At 46.7% G+C, this 17,014-nt stretch overlaps 2 protein-coding genes across 3 annotated transcripts in view; both read right to left on the reverse strand.

The window, feature by feature from the left end:
- The window catches only part of LOC309516816 (uncharacterized protein), a 279,061-nt gene that overhangs the window by 133,288 nt on the left and 128,759 nt on the right, over nt 1–17,014 (reverse strand). The gene's annotated exons all lie outside the window — the stretch shown is intronic.
- Nucleotides 1,866–12,832, reverse strand: LOC309516785 (uncharacterized protein). Of its 2 annotated transcripts, XM_082195650.1 has the most exons (3): nt 12,475–12,832; nt 11,492–11,579; nt 1,866–10,537 (listed from the first exon to the last, which is right to left on the reverse strand). In XM_082195650.1, the coding sequence occupies exons 1-3, from the start codon at nt 12,727–12,729 to the stop codon at nt 2,547–2,549; spliced, it is 8,334 nt and encodes a 2,777-aa protein (XP_082051776.1). In that variant the 5' UTR covers nt 12,730–12,832; the 3' UTR covers nt 1,866–2,546. The 2 variants fall into 2 exon arrangements, with proteins under 2 accessions (XP_082051776.1, XP_082051777.1); XM_082195651.1 differs by lacking the exon at nt 12,475–12,832 and having other exon boundaries at nt 1,866–10,206; nt 11,492–11,566.

Below are 17,014 nucleotides of genomic sequence, written 5' to 3' on the forward strand. Positions count from 1 at the left end.
CCAATTCATTATGAATTATTTCCCAAAACTCTTTTACCCTTTTACAGGTCCACCACATATGAAAGAACATTCCCTCAATCTCATTGCATCTCCAGCACTTATCTGATTCTGTCTTATACATCTTAGCAAGCCTACTTGGAGTTAAATGCCATCTGCAAATCATTTGCAAGTAGCTCTCCTTCAAGGAATAACATGCTGTAAACTTCAAATTGTTTACCCAAAGTTTCCCCCCAGAGATTAAAATCTGTATTATGTCCTATATCTATTGCCCAGTGTGTCAAAGAGGCTTTGACAAGCTTGTCTTTTGTTTCCCAGTCTAATAAGAGATTGTACATTTTAAATAAAAAGTTTTTTTCTTTGTTTTGCAGAAGCTCTTTTTCAAATTGTGTTCAAAATGTTCTGTCAATGTGAGACACCTCCTTGAGCTCAAAAGCGAAACACAGAGCTTTCAGTGGCTGACGGTGGTATTGGTATGGAGGGAAATCACTGTGCGTAGTTCCCACAATGATACAGACACTTACAAAAATCTCCCTGCTCTAGATCTTTGCCAGTGATATCTACTGAGCGACTGAGAGCAAGAGGAAGGGATGGGTCAAGGCAGAGATGTCTTTATTCAGCTTAAGTCCAAGGCACAAATGCAGGTACAGTGGTGCCTCGCAAGACGAAATTAATTCGTTCTGTGAGTTTTTTCGTCTAGCAAATTTTTCGTCTTGCGAAGCACGAGTTGCTCCTCGAAGTCAAGTCGCAACTGTTTTAAGAAAAAGGAAACAAACTTGCAAGACGTTTTCGTCTTGCGAAGCAAGCCCATAGGGAAATTCGTCTTGCGACGCAACTCAAAAACCCAAAAACTCTTTCGTCTTGCGAGTTTTTCGTCTTGCGAGGCATTCGTCTTGCGAGGTACCACTGTACTTAGGAAGCTGAGTCGGTCCATTGGTGCATCTAGCTTAGTATTGTCTACCCTAAACACCAGCAGCTGGCTCTCCAGAATTTCAGATAGGAGTCCTTTCTGAGTTCTACCTAGAGATGCTGGGACTTGAACCCGGGATCTTCCTCATGCAGAACACAACTTTTTTGAGGATTGGGGTGTCAGTACATTTCATTCCCATTTGTTGTTTGGAGTCAATAAATAAAACAAAATGCTGAAAATATGTTTCTTTCTATATCTATGTGCTTCTACCATTGGGGATATTTATAGTTACAGTCATACCTTGGGTTACAGATGCTTCAGGTTGTGTTTTTTTCAGGTTACGGACTGCCGAAACCTGAAAGTACCGGAATGGGTTACTTCTGGGTTTCGGCGGTCTTGCATGCATAGAAGCGCTTAATCACACTTTGCGCATGTGCAGAAGTGCCGAATCGCAACCCGCATGTGCGTAGTTGCGGGTTGCGAATGCTACAGGTTGCGAATGCTACAGGTTGCAAACGTGCATCCCACATGGTTCACGTTTGCAAGCCGAGCGTTCACTGTATATCTATTTCTCTATGCACAGATCAGGGTTCCCCAAACTTGGGTCTCCAGCTGTTTTTTGGACTACGACTCCCACTATCCCTAGCTAGCAGGACAAATGGTCAGGGATGATGGGAATTGTGGTCCAAAACCAGCTGGAGAACCAAGGTTGGGAAACATTGGCATAGATAAAAAGTACGCCTGAATTTAGGAGAATGGATAGGTAGGATGAAAGTCAGTTGGGAAAATGGCTACCTTGGAGGACAGCCTTGTGTCTGCTATATGGCTTGGACTATATTTCTCATCATCTTCAGGCAGCACAAACATGTAGTCCAAATAGCTGAAGGACATCTGGTTGGAGAAGGTTGAGCTACCACTACAGGACCATTCCCAAGAATTCTAGCCAAGGCATCCCATATTAACAAAATGGAGGTTTATTAAAGCAACGAAAGCAACCAACATTATTCCTCACAGAAGAAGCTCCCCTACATCTCATTAAAACAAAACAAATCAAGAATGCTATGCAGCAGAATGATAAATTGGGAAACCTTGGAGGGGTGCAGCTGCTGGTAATCAAAACTTATATGTTTTAAACCTTGGGAAAACACTTAAGTAAAAAACGAAACAAAACCCAAACTATTCACCAGGGTTTGGCAAGCCCTGAAATTCCCCGGACCTTCAAAAGGACCTTCTTGTAGGTTGTGGGTTGGGAGGGAATCCACAGAATGTCACAGTCCAACTGCAAATGAGGGTTGTGGAAGCAGATGTGGGGACATGTTGGTACCTGCCCCACACCTGATATGTGGGTTGGGGGAAATGGCATGCACACATGATTGGCCTGATTAGGCCCATGGGCTGGAGTCTCCACATACTTACACCAACCCTGGGCAACTTCTCTTCTGACCTCATACTCTTCTTTCCATTATGGTGTGCTCTGGAGGGCTTCAAATATCATCTGCAAGATGCTTTTTGAAATACGAGGGCTGTAACGGGATCCTCTGTCTTTCTGCCAGAAATGAACCATGTTTCTGGAAGATGGGTTCTGGTCCATGGGCCTCCTCATCAATTTGAGCTACAGAATATGTGTACACCCACCTGTTTAGCGCACAGCACCTCCTTCCATAGCAGGCTCAGCATCTCTGAACACTTCAGCCCCTTTTAACATGTCCTCTTTCTCAGGGCAATTGGCAGTGGTGAATGCTTGCCTCTTCTTTTCTCTCCAGGCAGCTTTCTTTATGCCATGGCTTTGCAACCAAATGTGCATCCCATACTTTAGGTGTAATATCCTCTCCAGGACTGAGCCAATAATAGACATCCTCTTGTCAGAATCCTTGTGGGAACTGGAAGAGGCATGCCTTCCCTGGGGTCTCAAGATGGCTCCAGACTTCAGGCAAGATCTATCTTTAGGCCTCTGTCCCACCTTCTGATCTCTACTGTCTTCTTCAATTTGGATGTTGTCGCTGTCCCAGTCTCCTGCTCTCTGCCACTCACATATGTTGCTGAACTGCGACTGGCCTTCTATTTGCTGGTAGCATTGCTTGCTTGTCTCTGGTCGTGTCGGAGAAGCATCCTTAGGGACCAAGGTGGAGATGCTCCCAGACTCTCTTTCTACACCCTCACCTTTGGTTTCCAAGTGAATCCAATCCGAAGGAGGGTCTGGCAATTCACTGTCTGCATCCAAAGAAGATGCACGCGAGTCTCCAGAGGCCTCGGATTCTCCTGAAACTTCAGAGCTCTCACTTGAAGCACTTCTACTTTCTTCAGCAGACTGGATGTCTTCCTGGTCCTGCAGAACCCGAGAGCTATTATTGGTGTTGAGAGATGGGGCAGGTGCCATGCCTGAACATATATCATGAGAGTATTTGCTAGCCCGCCTGCTCCTTGGTTCTTGAGTATATGCCACTGCAGATGGCTTTTGCTGCCCCCTTGCACTAGCTCTATGTCCCTGGGTCTGAAAGGGCAGCCCTTGGCTTTCCTCTTTGGGCATCCCCAAACTGACCCTCCTCCTGTGTAACTGGCTGCTGAGTCTCTCCTGACGTTCTTTGGATGCCTTCTTGACCAGTTCAGCCACCATGTCTTCATAGGCAGTGTGTGAGGAGATGACAAGGCAAGGAAGGATGAAGGACCCCAAGGCTCTCTGGGCAATGTGGGTCCTGAGCAAGTGGTCTCTTGCTACTTCAGAAGGCTTAAGGAGATTGTCCCCTGAGACTTCCTGCTTGGGGCAATCAGTATCCATTTTGCCTTCCACAGAAGGCAAATCCAAATACCCCTGAGTTCCATTATTTTCTACAGTCCCACATTGGAAGGTCGTTGCACCCGTTGGGACCCCCTGTTGCTGCTGACACTTTTGATCTGCACCCATTACACATGGAAATTTGGCGTCTATTTGAAGAACTGCAGTATGGCACACACAGGGCGAAGCAGTAGCATGTGAGCTATCTAGAGGCTGAGGTTTCCTCGGTCCTACTGGATGTTGGTTGTTCTGTACCATCCCCTGGAGGCTGGATTCGAGCTGCCACGAAATACTGCATTTATCCCCAATAAATCTTTCAATGCAAGTACATGGAATTGGCTCTTTGCTTTTGTCTAGAGACCTGAGCCCCTGGGATTCAGGAACTTGGCTGGATCCAGGGCTTGCATTGTAATCGCTGAGCAGTGTGGCACAAGGGAACAGAACTTTCTGTTGATGCTTCTCTGGCTCAAGAGGAATCTCCAAGTCCTGTTCTGGTGCCATCTTCTGCATATGTACATGCAGAGTGGATTTCAGTACCGCCTTGTGCCTCAATGCCCTTCCTTTAAGATAGGAAGGTCTGCCCAGGCACTTCCCAGGTTTCACCTCCTGGCTGCCTCCTTTGCCTCCCCCCTCTGGGATCACCATAGAGGGATGGGCTTTTGGAGAAAATAAAGGAAGGGGCTTCTTTGTGGCCCCACAAATACTGATTTTCCCACCACGCTCTACCTGGAGCCGCAGTTCTGTCCGGAAGACTGGTGGCTTCTTCCGTAGGCCTGACTTCATTTTGGCTTGGGATTGGTCTCCAAGTCCTCCTGTCAGTTTATAGCCCCTGTGGTATCTGGGCTGCAGATGAAGCAAGAATGCCTGTGGGAATTCTTGGATTCGTTTCAGAAAGCCCCACCTGAAGGTTACAGCCTGCCTTTTGGAGTGGGATTCCCCATGTTGCTTAGTGTCTTGAAATGGCTTCCTACTACACCCAGCCTCTTCAGCCTCAGGAACTATCACCCGAGACCTCTCATTGGCAACTCTAACGCCTTCTTCTCCCTGCGGACTCTCCGTAGCTGTGACTGGTGTGTGTTCACCAGGCACACCCTCTTCTGCTTGGGGACTTTCCCTTTCTGCAGTTCCTTCCTCTTTGGATGATGGGCACTCAGGCAGAGTGCTCTGCTTTTCTGCAATCTCTGAGCTCTCATCCCTTTCATCTGTGGCCTCTTGGCTTTCACCAGCAACTGCTTTCGCCTCTGGTGTTGGTGGGCTCCCAGGATCTATGCTTGTTTTCTCTCTATTTTGTGGATTTTCACCCATAAGGCCAATTTCATCATCGTCTTGGGAGCTCCCTGTAGTTGTGACCCAGGGAATCTCATCAATAATTTCCTCTTCTGCTTGCGGGGCTTCTTCATCCTCTGCAACATCAATTTGGATCTCAGGAGCGGCATCCATTTCCTCTGATGCTTGTGAGCTCCTGGAAGTCACACTCTCACTCTCCAGATCCTGTGGGCTTTCACCAGCAATGGTCACCTCGTCCCCTCTGACCTGTGAAACCTGACTAGCCTGTTGTTCAGCAACTCTTGCATCTTCAGTGGCTTCTAGACTTCCAATAGCAATGGCCACTTCTTCATCCTCTTTTGAGCTCTCTGGGCTAGTGGCTACTTGGGTGTTCTCATAAGTGAGGTTCTCTTCCTCTGTGTTATGCGGACTTCTCTCACCAGATACAGTGTCTGCAGCCTGTGGTATCTCACTAGCAGCATCTTCAGTGGCTTCTAGACTCCCAATAGCAATGGCCACTTCTTCATCCTCTTTTGAGCTCTCTGGGCTAGTGGCTACTTGTGTGTTCTCATAAGTGAGGTTCTCTTCCTCTGTGTTATGCTGACTTCTCTCACCAGATACAGTGTCTGCAGCCTGTGGTATCTCACTAGCAGCATCTTCTGTGGCTTCCAATCTGATGAACCTTGCTTCTTCTGTGGCTTGTGAGCTTTCACTGGTAGACAGTTCTTCTTTAACTATGTGTGGGCTCTTTGTATTAAATACCAGTTCCTCAACTCTTTGTGGGGTCTCCCCCGTATAATTTGCTTCCTCTGTGCCCTGCAGAACCTCCAAATAAGTATTATCTGCAGCCTCAGGTCCCCAAATATCCAGGGCATCTGTGGCCTGTGGGCTGTTATTAACTTCCTTCATGACTTCTAGTGGCTCATTTATCACAGAATCTTCTGCTGACATTTGTGGTCTCTCACCAGTGGTGTCCTTTGAGGAGTATAGGCTTATCTCAGTAGGAACTCCATTCTCAATTTCCTGTGAGATTCCATCAATGGTGCTCATTTTCTTGTCTCTCTGTGTTGTCTTGGTACTAACGTCATCTTGCTCCATGGCTTGTTGCTCTTCCCAATAGAGAACCTTTCCATCTTCCACAAAGAGACTCTCACCAGTGGCACTTTCTTCTTTTTCAGTGTCTGGATCCATACTAATGATTTCCTTGGTGACCTGTGGACAAATAGGAGGAAGGGACTTAGGAGGAGGTGGGCAAAATGCTCTCATGGATTTCTGCACAACTTGTGATAAGTCCCAATGGTGACAGATTTTCTTATGTTTGGTATAGGATTCTAGTTGGTCCTGAGCCTCATCTTGAGAGGTTGCACAGTCAATCATTTGGTCAGCTGCTGATGCCATTGCCACCGAATGCTCCTTGGAGACGTTAATTTCTCGTTTCTCTTTAGCCTCACTTCCATCCAAGGAAACATTCATTGAGTCTATTCCTGTGAAACATTCATCCATGTGTGGCCAGGCTGCAGGGTCTGCATATATCGTATTCAAGATTTCACTCTGTTGACTAGGTAAATGCTCTGGATATTCGTACCTGATGTTCAGCTCCCCCTTATCCACTGCTTCACCCTCCACCGAATGCTCCTTGTCGACGTTAATTTCTGGTTTCTCTTTAGCCTCACTTCCATCCAAGGAAACATTCATTGAGTCTATTCCTGTGAAACATTCATCCATGTGTGGCCAGGCTGCAGGGTCTGCATATATCGTATTCAAGATTTCACTCTGTTGACTAGGTAAATGCTCTGGATATTCGTACCTGATGTTCAGCTCCCCCTTATCCACTGCTTCACCCTCCACCAAGGGCAGAAATGTGCTTCTGGGCTTCACTTGGCTGTAAAGAGGGGCAAACTTCTGGAAAGGGTCGTCAGGTGTGACCTTGAAGCTTCCCATGGGCTGGAGACCAGTTTCTGTGGACTTTCTCCTGAGGCTAGGGTGATCTGTAGAGGCAGCTGATGGTTCAGAAAAAGCTCCTTCAGGGACTTCTCCTGCCTCCGTATCCTGGTGTGGCCTGACCATTTGCTGTGCCCTGTAAGCCTTGGGTCCATGTGTGAAGATGTTCTCACCCACAAACGTCGCCTGCCTTGCCTCTTCCCAAGAGGACAGCTCTTCTCTGGCTACTGGGATGGCAGGGTATAATCTGCCCGGAGAGTCACAGCTTTTATTTTGGTACTCTGTATTTTGTAGTTCCAAGGGACCTGTCCCAAATGCAGGGTTGAAAATCTTGATAGATTCCAGAATCCTCTTAGGCAGCTTCCATTGTCGCTGTAGCATCATCCTTTGAATGTGGAATTCCAGCTGACTGTAGGTGCTTTGGGGAAGGAACGATGGTTTCTGTAGTAGAATGTAGACATGGGCTTCAGCCCTTTGGAGACTGGGCAGTGGGGGAGGCTGTGACTTGAAGCCGTGCAAGGATTTCTGAATAAGACTAGGCAAGCCCCATTCATGCTGTAGCTTCTTTTTTCTAATGTGGAGTTCTAAGGCTTTCCTTTCTTGCTCCAAGAGGAATGGTGTCTTTGCTTCTGAAAACATGAAGGTGGTTGCTGTTCTGGGAATGGAAGGCTGCAGTGGTGGCATGTGCCTTGTTCCACCCAGACCCTTCATGCCCCAGAGAGACAGCAAATGGTCATGTTGCATGGCTGACTCAACCTGGTCCATGTCTTCTGTCCAATCAGATGGCTGGATGTCGTTGTGTGGCTCCAGAAGCCCTTGACCGTGGAGGGTCTTGGGGGGAAACGGACTCAGTGAAGTTGGCATGCATTGCCAAGCATGTCTGGACAATGTTGGGGAAATGTCCAGACGTTTTTCATCCAAGTGGAGTATCTTATTCTCTGTTGCTTTAGACTGAAGTGTGGGGTACACCAAAGGTTGACCTGGCATTGTCCTCCTCCCTATCCTAGTTCCATCCTGTTTCCCTGCAACATCCACAATCTCTGGGGAAAGCAGCCTGAGGGACTCAAGGACCCTTTGGGGTAAGCGCCATCGGTGAAGTGTAATTCTTTTCAGCAGATTCTGCTCTAGTTCTTGGATGATGGCATCACTGAAGAAGGAAAACTCATCCAGAAGAACATTCACCTCCACGTGCTGCAATGTCCGGTGCTGCTGTGATTGGGGGACAACTGGGAAAACAGAATGGAGAGATCTCTGGACAAGGCTTGGCAACCCCCAAGCATGCTGCAACCTCTTTTTTCTCACGTGCCATTCCAGATCCTCCCGAGTCCTCTGCTCAATGAATGGGATCTCTGCTGAGGTGAAGTCAAATATGGTATCCTTTCTGGGCAAGGTGGAAAAGGGCACCTGAAGGGTGTCCTCCTTGTACAAATAGGATAAAGGTTTTCTGTAGAGTGTGGACAATCCTTGCCTGTGAGCCAAACCTTTGCTTGCAATGTTGAGTTTGATATTAACGGTGATGTCTTTCTCTGCGAATGGAACCTCGTGGGATTGAGGCTGCTGGGCTTTCAAACCAAGTGGGGCAACTTTAGGAAGGTCATGTTCCTTGACTTGGTGGCCAGCTGACTGAGGCAAATGAAACATGGGGTCAACAAGCTCCAGTGAGATTTCAAGAGTCTCTTGGTCCACGGGTCTTTTCAGCACTTGATGCTGGTTGCACTGTGGCTTTGGCATCCCAGAGAAATTTGGTGCTTTCCCCAATGGAAGGCTCCCCAGAATCCTCTTCCCCTTGTGGGATGCAGACATCTCCTGACTGCCTTTGGGCTCCTTTGTTAGTGGAGTGGAGTGGTGGAGGGACTCCATGACTCGCTTGGGGACGCCCCACCCCTGCTCTATGACCTTACCCTTGGTGTGGACCTCCAGGGGCCTCTTGGTCTCCCAGGTGGCAAAAGGCAAGGATCTCCTAGGGGATGCCCTCACTTCCCCTCCCGAGTACAATTTGGAGGAAGCACGGGGTGCTGTAGGCAGGTGGAACTTTTGCAAAGACTCTTGTGTCACTGTGGGCTGGCCCCACGGGTGTTGAGCCCTCTTTCTGATGACATGGGATTCCAAACACTGCTCCTCATTGGCAGGGGAAAAAGGTGTCCTTGTGTGGACAAACTCAGTGGCGTGATGCGACCAAGATGGGGGAGCTAGCAACTCGGGAGCACTGGGTATTATATTGCTCAGGGGTTGAATGCACAGTGTAGGGGGGCCCCATAGGAATTGAATGCCTTTATACTTAGCATTCATATCCACACAATCTGCCTTCCCCCGGAGACTTGGCCTTGGCCTGCTGAGTCGCTGAGTGTAACTGCTGTGCGGTAGGGTCAGCTTGGGCAAGGGGGCTTTCTTCTCCTCTGGGACAATTATTCTCTGGGAATTCTCTATTAGCTTGTGTCTGGCCTTAAATGACTTCTTACCAGTTGTAGTCTGGGGGTTTCCTTTGGAAGGAGGGGGAGATTTGAGGGCTGTTTCCCTGGTTGTGGATTCCCAGTGTAGAACGTGCCAGTGAACCTTCGCTTCTCTCTCACCCTTGACGACGCCTCGGCCTTTTTTCCTGTGTGCAGACGATGCTATATTTGTGGTGAGGTGAGAGGCCAGCTTCATGTGCTTGACGGCCTTTTGGGCTTGCCTTGGCAGCCCACAACGCCGCATGCAAATCATCTTTTTCATGTGTTGCTCCAGTGTCCTGCTCTTTGCCACACTCATGAAAGGAAGAAGCCGAGGCCTCATCAACACAGTAGCCTCATTCTTTGTGGGGCGCAGGAAAGTGGAATCCATACCATGAGGCAAAAAAGCCTTGAATGACCTGAGGACGACTGATGGAAGACCCAGTTTGTGTTGAACTCTTTTCATGACCAAATGCTGCTCCAAGGTCCTTGGAGCCTTAGCCATAAAGGGAGTGTCTGCGGTAGCGAATTCAACCCTTGGAGACTTTGTATTTGCTTGTGAGACCACAGGTAAGAAAGTGGGGAAATGTCTTGCTGCTTTAGGGTGGAATCTCATGCCCTGGTAGTTCTCCTTTTCACACGAAGAGGATGCTTCATTTGTCCTATGCTTCAAAGGAATGTGGTTCTTCTTGCTGAAATTGGATAACTCCGGCAGTTCAGTAGAGGGGCTGTGATCTGCCCAGCTGTTGAAAGACAGCACAGAAGATGTGCTAGAAGAGGAGTAGAAGTGGTCTCTCATTTCCCAACTTCTGTCATCAGAGCTGTCATAACGTTCATTCATAGTGAACATGGAATGGTTGTTGAGATGGCTGGGACTCATGCCATACTCCCTGAAAATGGAAACAGCTTGCTGAGTAGAATGGAGTGGCTTTTCCTTCTTCCCCTTGCATTTGGGAATAACTTGCTCCTTCCTGGATGAAGGAGTTGTTTCTGGGCCCAATTCTGGATGGTGACAGTTTGGGGCAGGTTCACTGTTGCTCCATGGGGAAATGATGTCATCTCTTTGAAACCCAGGGTTTAATCCATGGGCACACATTACTTCCTCAGCCTCCATGGCTACCCTGTCACATAAGGCACAGGCTGTATTGTCACATAGCAATCTGCGGATGGAGGCACAGCGACTGCCTATATTTTGTGGTTCTCTCTCCTGGTGGTTGGTACCTGTAAGCCAAATGAAGGCACTGGTGAGCTTTTCTCCACCTCCAGGTTGGTATGGAGCCCACTGACTCTCATATTTTGTCAGGAACTGGCCAGATGAGGAGCCCGCCATGGAAGACAGGGAAGACAAAGACTTAGAGCCTGGGTCCTGGTGGTGGGACAGTGGGGGAAGGGTTGAGTTGGGTGGTGCTGGAAGTCCTGCCTGCTGCCAAGCAATGAGTCATACAGAACCAGAAGAGTAGGACCTAACTCCCACATTGAAGTCACCGTCTGTTAGAGAGGGCTCCAGAGTGAGAGTGTAGAGGGGAAAGCTGGGGCCAGAGCTAAGTTTCCTGCAACTTCTCAAGCTGAAGGAGTCGAGCCAGGGAAACTTTGCTGGGTTACTTTCTGTGAATAAAAAGCTAGTTGCATTCCAAGCTTCCAGCCTCTTCTCGACCTGTGGGGGCCTGACACTTCCCTGTCAGACCTCATGGCATATTTATATATTTATTAGATGTGTTAGAATACTTATATACCAATTTGTGGGCCTAAGAGGCACTGACTTTATTTCAGAACAGAAGTGAATCTGTGGCCTTCCAAATGTAGTTGGACTGCAGTGCCCATCAGCCCTAGCAAGCATGTCCAATGGCCAGAGATTATATGGGTATTGTAAGCCAACTGCTAGATTGCATTGCATTGACTAACTCAACTCAACTCTAAGTATTTTTGTTAGATGATTCTCGGCTAGTTTTCCTGTGTGTATTCTGTCTCCTCCTATAATTTTAAGTTTTGAATACATTTTCTTTCATTTTGTAAAAGATTTTGGATTTGGGTTTTATTATCTTGAACTTATCTTATTGAATGAACCCAACCAACAAACAAATGTGTGTATGTACACTTTCATGGATGCCATGAAAGACCATGTGAATGATCAAATGTGAACATTGAGCTTGGCTCTTAAAAATAATAATAAATCACCGGGATCAGCTGGTTCCTGTCTCGATGGCTTGCCTTCTTCTTTTCCAACAGCTGCTTGGAGATGGCTTCTGTGTTCCACATGTTCCTTCTAGGAAGAGAGGAGGCAGCGAAGTTATTCAAAGGGAAGAACAACCAATTGGAAATACCACCTTACTAAACAGGGTACTATGCCATCAGGCAGAATGAGGCATGTTCCAAGTTCCATCCCTGGTATCTCTAAATAGGACTGGGGAAAATCCCAGTCTGAATCCCTGGAGAGCTGCCACTGGTCTGCTTTGACAGTACTAAACTGGATGGACCAACAGTCTTGATCTGTATAAGGCTATTTCCTGCATTCCTGTCTCCTGGTGGCCAAATCATGCAATACTGTTAGGTCATTTTTTACTCCTCCCATCTCACTTAGAAGTTCATTCAATGTTGAAGTTTGTGTCAATGCAAGACTCAAATGGCCCGTTAAAATGCCATTTTCATTATGACCATGGCATCACATTGCTGCTTTCTGCCCATTGAAGGCCCCTAAAACATGGAACCCCATCCCCATGAGTGCTCATTAAGTAGTTTCTATCATTCTCTCAGCCTTGCCTTTTGCCAGTTAACATGTGTGCGAATTCTGTATTGTCATATAATTGTTTTATTTTGGATTTTGATATTATTTGATTATATGGCTGAGACCTGCTCTGGGAAGCTTTGTGCTGAAGGAAAAGTAGGAAATCTCTTAAATAAATTTGTAAGTACATATTGCTGTTGTAAGCTGAGAAAACCAAATGCGGTGGGGGTGAGTCAGCTTGTCTGTATTCTCACATAGTGGTTTTATTTTGGGTTTTGATGCTATATGGCTGTGACCTGCCTTGGGAAGGTTTCTGCTGAAGGATGGGTAGGAGATCTCTTCAATAAACGAGGAAGTAAATATTGCTGTTGGGAACTGAAACCCCCCCCAATGTGAGTCAACTTCAGACATGAACAAAGATGTCACTGAAACTCACCATCAGTGTGCCTGTCTCAGAGGGGAACCAACTGCCCAGCTGTTGCTCCAAAAAGTGGGGATTCTCAGTGATTTCAGGTTCCACTGAAATGGACAAGATGCTTCTCCATGCTTGGCCAACTCTCTTGCACCACACAAAGGAGCCACATAGGATCATTTGGAAGAGGCTGATGAACAGAGCCAGGACTAGAGTAGTATACAAGTTGAAGTAGCAGTCCAAAGGGAAAAAGCGATTGATAAGGGAAATCAGTCCCATCTTTGTGAATGCAGTCTTTGCACCCAAGAGATGGTATGTATCCCCCAGACAGTGGCAGTTAGCAGTGTTTTAAAGCAACGTTCCAACGTTCCAAAGAACAACACAAAGAACCAACAAAAGAACCTTGGGAACACACTGGGTTCTCTCCAGTCATGGATGCCGCTGCTGCCTGCTTGGGCTTAATTGCATTCCATCAGAGCAGTGGGCAAACAGGTTCCAGCAGTCTTATGATCAGTGCAAATTTGGCAGTCAAAATGCACAGGTGATGATTCCATGTTGCCGCCCCCGCTTTTGCTATGAACCTGAAATTAGCAATGAAGCAGATCAAGCCAATACATTCAATTCTCGATGGAGCAGTCAAACTGAACACTGCGGCTTGGTGCTTGTGAGTTCAAATGGAATTCAGCCCACCACAGAGTCCTCTGCATGCTTCCTATATCCACATCCCCAGTGGATGGAATCTGATAGTCTGGCACAGAATTTACTACCCTATTAATCTCAGCTTTCATTTCCAAAGTTGTAGCTCTTCTGGATAGTGATAGAAGCTTTAAAATAATGGATGGGTGGTGGTAACCCACTGATAGCCCAAACCTAGTCCCTCCTTCCATGCTCTCTCCTCAGTGTGGTGTAGTGGTTAGAGTGTCAGACCAGGATTGAAATTCCAACTCACCTATGAAGCTCACTGGGTGACCTTGGGTTAATACTTGCCTCTCAGCCTAATCTGCCTCATATGGTTGCTGTGGGGATTAAATGAGGAGGGAGAAAACCATTTATGCCACTTTGATGCCCATGGGGATGAAGGTGGGATGAAAATGCCATAAATAAAACAATTAATTGATTAAATAAATAATAAATAAATAAAACCATTAGCCTCCAATAAACCTTGCATAAAAATGTTCACCTGGAGCCTTCCAAAGGGAAATAGGAGTGTGAAGAGGGTTTCTTAGCGATTCAGGAACCTGTGGTCCTCCAGATATTGTTGGACAACAGCTCCCATAATCTCTGGCCATTGAATATGGTGGCTACTGGGGCTGCTAGGAATTTGTAATTACAGTGGTACCTTGGGTTACAAACACCTCAGGTTACAAACACTTTGGGTTACAGACTCCGCTAACCCGGAAGTAGTACCTCGGGTTAAGAACTTTACCTCAGGATGAGAACAGAAATTGCACACCAGTGGCATGGCAGCAACAGGAGGTTCCATTAGCTAAAGTAGGTACCTCAGGTTACAAATGGTTTCAGGTTAAGAACGGACCTCCGGAACAAATTAAGTTTGTAACCAGAGGTACCACTGTACAACAGTTATTACCTGCACTTGAAGCTTTCAGGTTAGTTTACAGAAACTAGTCAGCTTTGAATGTCCTGTATAGCTATAGAGCTATACCTAATTTACACATATCTGTAGCCCTGTATTTGGTGCTGAACAGTTGGGCTGTTTGCCTAACTTGTACTTCCTCAACCAAAATGGTCAAAGGCCTGGAAACGATGCCTTATGAGGAACGGCTAAGGGAGCTGGGCATGTTTAGCCTGGAGAAGAGGAGGTTAAGGGGTGATATGATAGCCATGTTCAAATATATAAAAGGATGTCACATAGAGGAGTGAGAAAGGTTGTTTTCTGCTGCTCCAGAGAAGCGGACACGGAGCAATGGATCCAAACTACAAGAAAGAAGATTCCACCTAAACATTAGGAAGAACTTCCTGACAGTAAGAGCTGTTCGACAGTGGAATTTGCTGCCAAGGAGTGTGGTGGAGTCTCCTACTTTGGAGGTCTTTAAGCAGAGGCTTGACAATCATATGTCAGGAGTGCTCTGATGGTGTTTCCTGCTTGGCAGGGGGTTGGACTCGATGGCCCTTGTGGTTTATTCCAACTCTATGATTCTATGATTCTATGATTCTAACCAATAAGTGAGCTGAAACACAATGTCCTTTGAAATCTACCCTTTTCTGATTTTTGTGATGCTTTTCTTCAAACCCAAAAGTTCACACTTAAAGTTGGGGAAACTGCATACTGAGAAAACCCAAAATTTACAGTTTCAGCTCTCCCTACTGCAGAGCTGTTTTTATTACATGACAAGATTCTAGAGCCCAGCAATGTCAGATTCCAGGCCCACCTTCAGCCTGAGTCAGCTGGGTATAGACTTCCATGGGATTGGGGTCTCTAAGAATCTATACTGGGACTGCTGCTTTTTCACTTATTCATAAATGTCCTGGAGTTAGCAGTGAACAGTGAGGTGGTCAGTTTTGTGGATCGTGCCAAATTATTCAGGGTTATAAACAAATCAAAAGGATCTCTCCCAACTGGATGATGGTGACAGGCACTAGCAGAGGCTAGTGTCTTTAAGAAATATGGTTTATGTTACACATATTCCATGAAGGGGGTGCAGAACATTATGATTCAAAAGTGTCTCTCATTGCTCCTTTCAAGGTTGTGTTGAGAGTAGCAGTTCAGTCATGGTTTCTGGTCTCTCAGCGCAGCTTCCTCCACCCAGCACTGCACGGAGTTCTGCCTACTTCCTCCTTTTTGTTCCCAGAACACCTTTAGAATTCAAAAGGGACAAGTTTTCCTTTGACATCACCCCCTCCCCACCATCTTGGCAACCTGCCAATTCTTCTGTCTCTTTCCACTGCTTGGGGGGAGGGGGGAGTGTTTTTGCATTTCTAATGACTCTTAATGACTCAGTACTTGGGTCTCCATTGTTCCTTTATGTCTCTGCATTTAGACAGGCCATTTTGCATAAACTAATCCAGGAATTTCTTGTCTGGCACAATTCTGCAGCTTGTATTTTCCCTTCATATCCTAAATACCATCTTAATACTACTGTTTATTAATTTCTGCCATTCTCTAGCAGACTCTGGTACCCCAGATCTATGGCAGTATTATCTATCCTCAAACAAAATGGGCTACAATTTAAATTTCATTCAAAGGAACAATACTAAGATCCCAAACACCAAGAGATCTTTAAGTTTAATAAGCTATACATGAATTGCACAAACTACAGCTGATCGAAAAGTGTGTTCCAGAGTGGCTTCAATGACTTTTGGATCATCTGTCCATTTTACCACTATTCATGAACTGAAATGACTTCTTGTGCATTATTTCCATGGGTCACAGAACACTATGGTTGAGCCAAACCAGCACATCGTGGTTATTTCTGTGTCCCCCCCACCCCCTGCTAAGAAAAAGCACAGATGAAACCTACCCCTGAGCACATTGTGACATAATAGGGATTTAAGACAAGAGAGAACATTTTCTTTTTTAGCTTGAGGGCCTAGTGGGCAATCTTCTGGGGTCCACATGCCTGTGGTGGGTAGGACAATGGATACAACTCTTATATTAGTACAATAGGCTACAATAGTACGGCTCCCAGTACGTTTCCGAGCACAATTCAAAGTGCTGGTGTTGACCTTTAAAGCCCTAAATGGCCTCGGCCCAGTATACCTGAAGGAGCATCTCCACTCCCATCGTTCTGCCCGGACACTGAGGTCCAGCGCCGAGGGGCTTCTAGCGGTTCCCTCATTGCAAGAAGCAAAGCTACAGGGAACCAGGCAGAGGGCCTTCTTGGTAGTGGCGCCCGCCCTGTGGAACACCCTCCCATCAGATGTCAAAGTGATAAATAACTACCTGACATTCAGAAGACATCTTAAGGCAGCCCTGTTCAGGGAAGTTTTTAATCTGTGATATTTTACTGTATTTTTGGTTTCTATGGAAGCCGCCCAGAGTGGCTGGGGAAACCCAGCCAGATGGGTGGGGTACAAATAAATTATTATCATCATCATCATCATCATCATCATCATCATCATCATCATCATCATCCAAGTTTCATAAAAGCCAGGGGTACCTCTCTCCATCCAGGCTACAAAGAGGTATCAGTACAGTTCAATGGCACATTCCAACCAGGCAATGAACAAGCGAACAAAAACCAGCTAAGAAGGTGAAGCAGGACCAGGGATTTGTGTGGCCTGTGAAGATTCCCAAGGGCCAGATCACCTCTCAATGGGTTGGCGCCAGAGCACCAATAACTTCTTTTGAACCAATGAAGGTGAACACCAGGACCAGCAGGCACATGGGCCAGTCCCAGTAGAAGACCACCCAGCTTAGACTTGAATGGAGTGAATGTGCAGTTGCTCCCCTAGAGCTGCCTACAGCAGTTAAAAGGTAAAGGTAAAGGTACCCCTGCCCGTACGGGCCAGTCGTGTCTGACTCTAGGGTTGTGCGCCCATCTCACTTAAGAGGCCGGGGGTCAGCACTGTCCGGAGACACTTCCGGGTCATGTGGCCAGCGTGA

The sequence above is a fragment of the Podarcis vaucheri genome (assembly GCF_965113315.1).
Source record: "Podarcis vaucheri genome assembly, chromosome: 13".
Taxonomy (NCBI): Eukaryota; Metazoa; Chordata; class Lepidosauria; order Squamata; family Lacertidae; genus Podarcis; species Podarcis vaucheri.

Coding starts and splice junctions, on each gene's coding strand:
- LOC309516785 (XM_082195650.1), bottom strand. CDS start 12,729: ATGGGACTGATTTCCCTTATCAATCGCTTTTTCCCTTTGGACTGCTAC. Junction 11,580..12,474: donor CTGAGACAGGCACACTGATG/GTGAGTTTCAGT, acceptor CTCTCTTCCTAG/AAGGAACATGTGGAACACAG. Junction 10,538..11,491: donor ACAGGAACCAGCTGATCCCG/GTGATTTATTAT, acceptor TTTGGCTTACAG/GTACCAACCACCAGGAGAGA.